The sequence below is a fragment of the Rutidosis leptorrhynchoides genome, chromosome 1 (assembly GCF_046630445.1).
Source record: "Rutidosis leptorrhynchoides isolate AG116_Rl617_1_P2 chromosome 1, CSIRO_AGI_Rlap_v1, whole genome shotgun sequence".
Classification (NCBI taxonomy): Eukaryota; Viridiplantae; Streptophyta; class Magnoliopsida; order Asterales; family Asteraceae; genus Rutidosis; species Rutidosis leptorrhynchoides.
In genome coordinates this window covers 93,735,529-93,738,583 of record NC_092333.1, presented here as the reverse complement: position 1 = coordinate 93,738,583, position 3,055 = coordinate 93,735,529, and the positions used below count along the sequence as shown (strand labels likewise).

At 38.3% G+C, this 3,055-nt stretch overlaps 1 protein-coding gene across 1 annotated transcript; it reads left to right on the top strand.

The window, feature by feature from the left end:
• The first annotated feature begins 865 nt into the window (after positions 1–865).
• LOC139863058 (ethylene-responsive transcription factor ERF025-like) lies at positions 866–1,481 on the top strand. Its single transcript, XM_071851707.1, has one exon. It carries the CDS (start codon positions 886–888, stop codon positions 1,381–1,383), a length of 498 nt encoding a protein of 165 aa, XP_071707808.1. The 5' UTR covers positions 866–885; the 3' UTR covers positions 1,384–1,481.
• The last annotated feature ends 1,574 nt before the right edge of the window (positions 1,482–3,055 follow it).

The window sequence follows — 3,055 nt, the reverse complement described above, 5'->3', positions numbered from 1 at the left end:
ACGGATTTTTTCTTGCCCATTTTTTTTTTTGAAAGGCAATATTGCATCAGTCCGGACCGAAGCCTAGTCATCATTTGCACACACACACGCGCTTTCGGGCAGGAAACCCGAATCACACTCTGAGGATCCGACCCTTTAACCATCCCGAGGGGCAGGCGGGCCGGATCTTAGTCCCGGAGCGGGTCTGTAAAACCTTCCCTTTGGGCCACCTTCAAGGAATATATTTCAATTCCTAGAGCGGGTGACGAGGCTCGAACCCGAGACCTCTAGCCCTGCGAGTACACAAGTGTAACCGCGGTACCATTGAAGCAATGCTTCGTTGGTTTTTTTTCTTGCCCATTGCCATCCCTTTTCATGCAATTCAACGCGTATTGAAACCTTTGTCAAATCCTATTTAGCTAATGACACTTCCGACAACCACTTGTTCAGAATAATACGGATAGTTCTCACAATGCATGGCCCTTGTTCCAAGACATCCAATAGTCCTTTATCGATAGCAAACTTAAAGAAAAAGAAACCCTTAAAATTCTATCATGACTTTCTCGATCCCGTATTTCTTCCACACTTTCAATGCGTAGTTTTAAACTATCGGAAAATCCACCTACTTATCAATAAAATAAGCGTATAAAGTATTTGAATTACCACTCTATTTATATATAATGGATGTAAATATATTATGTATTTATATAGCATATATTAATAATCTACACATATATGTTTATACATTAATAGACACATGTGAACACGACACAAAAAACAATTTCTCCACGACTTCATAACCTATTTTGCAAACTAATTAACCCTTCATTTGTTCTTTATATATTCATTCATACACATGTAAAGGGCCCGAGTGTATCAACTTGTTCAAATTGAACCACCACCACCATGAGTACCTCTTTTACTAGCAGCAAACACCCTTCTTTACATGGAATACGTAGCCGAAATCGAAAATGGGTGGCTGAGATTCGCGAGCCACGTAAAGCATCACGCATTTGGTTAGGAACATACCCAACTCCAGAGATGGCTGCAGCTGCTTATGATGTCGCAGCTTTAGCACTCAAAGGTGGTGATGCCGTTTTAAACTTTCCTGATTTTATTGGATCATATCAAGTGCCCGAGTCCCCAGAGCCCGCCTTAATAAGGCGGGCAGCTGAGGAAGCAGCCGAGTTGATGAAGTTGTTTCTTGAGCGGGAAACAGGGCAACGGACAGAAGGAGGTGAAGAGATCAATGACGAGTTTATAGATGAAGAAGCAATTTTTGATATGCCGAATTTGTTGGTGAATATGGCGGAAGGAATGCTGGTTAGTCCACCACGGCACACGATTGTGGATGATCGGTCATTCGGGGAGTATTGTGAGTGTGACAACTTATGGAGTTATTAGCTTAATTTGATTTTATGCAAATACGTATACTAAAATTATTAAATATGTCTTGGAAAGGACTTTTTGTCCTTATTTCATATATATGGTTGGGTCAAAGCTTCTCCACTGTGGGCCCAGGGATCAAAGGCATCGGGTACCACTGAGCTAGAAGCTCGTTGGTGTATATATATGGTATATAATCTATCTATGTGTCTATCTATCTATACATTATTATAAAAGCGCGTGCCAATAATCCTACGTGTCAGTCTGATATTAATTCTGGTTAAATTTGCTTAGGTGGCGGTTATTTGTTTTAAAATAGTTTCAACGGATGAGCTCATAATCTATGCATTAGAATTCAATACAAATATTATTAATAATAAAGAGTTTTTTCATTGTAATTGTATTATACATTATCAATACTAATATTATCGAATACTAATTCATATAATTGTCGTGCAACGCACGAGCTCATAAAACTAGTATAATATATATATGCATTTCAATATAAGAATAGGGTGATGATATGTACACAGCCACTTTTTACACATACACAACCAAACATGCTTTACAGTGTTGTACTGTACAACACTGTAAAGCATGTTTGGTTGTGTATGTGTAAAAAGTGGTTGTGTACATATCACTTCCCATAATATATATATATATATATATATATATATATATATATATATATATATATATATATATATATATATATATATATATTCAAGGGGGACTTAACCACCCACGCGTTCATCTCCTGTATTTGTATAACCGGCCCCCAACTACTGTCTTGGAGGAAATTCGGACTAATTCAAGAACATGGCCGGTAAAATCCCCCCTCTCCGCTGCCCCCGCACTAAGCGAAAGACGACCTGGTGGATATTTCTGGTCAGGGATAATATTGAGTGCAATGTTATAATGATTAATTATAATGATTAAAAACCTAAGTTGTAGACACTGGGAGAGGATCTTAGAATCAATCTAACACGATCTAGAGGCGGAATAACACTAGAACGAGCTTAAATGAATATCTATGGGTTTTCGGGTTCGTACAAGTCAAACCAAGATTAGATCTTGATAAACACGAAGCCTAGACTGACATTCTGTGGTATTTGTACATGAAGATTGAGAGAGACCCGACCTTGAACTGTTTTTGTGTGTGAAAATATGCAGAGTGATCAACCAAATTAGTGGAGATTAACTTGGCTTAAATACCTCAGTTCCTAAGTCGGTCGACTGTGGTTGACAGTCGGTCGACTGACTATGTCAGTCGGCCAACTGTCGAGTAACATTACAGATTACATTTAAACGTTTACAAATATAAAATAACAACTCGACAATCAACGTTTAACAATATTGCAGGTTACAACATGATCAAATAAAACGTTAAAGTTCATGGAACTAGGGATTACAAAATATGCACTAACAAACTCCCCCTAAGACCTAGTTCCTCATAAGTCTTCGATTTGCTTCAATCTCTGTACGGATCTGTAACCATATTGTTCAAATAGCAAACCTTTGCAACACGAATGTACTGTTGTGCTTGAACTCTATTTTCTGGTCTGTACAGCATCCGATTGTAGTACAATGTGAAGATGTTTTCTCAACCAAACGGGATCTAAAACCCGTATCGAGTCGGTCTCATCTTCCTTTCTGGTCTGTACAGCATTCGGTTTTTGCCAAGTTTCTA

What these genes read in the sequence shown, in the direction of transcription:
- LOC139863058 (XM_071851707.1), top strand. Translation starts at nt 886, where the DNA reads ATGAGTACCTCTTTTACTAGCAGCAAACACCCTTCTTTACATGGAATA.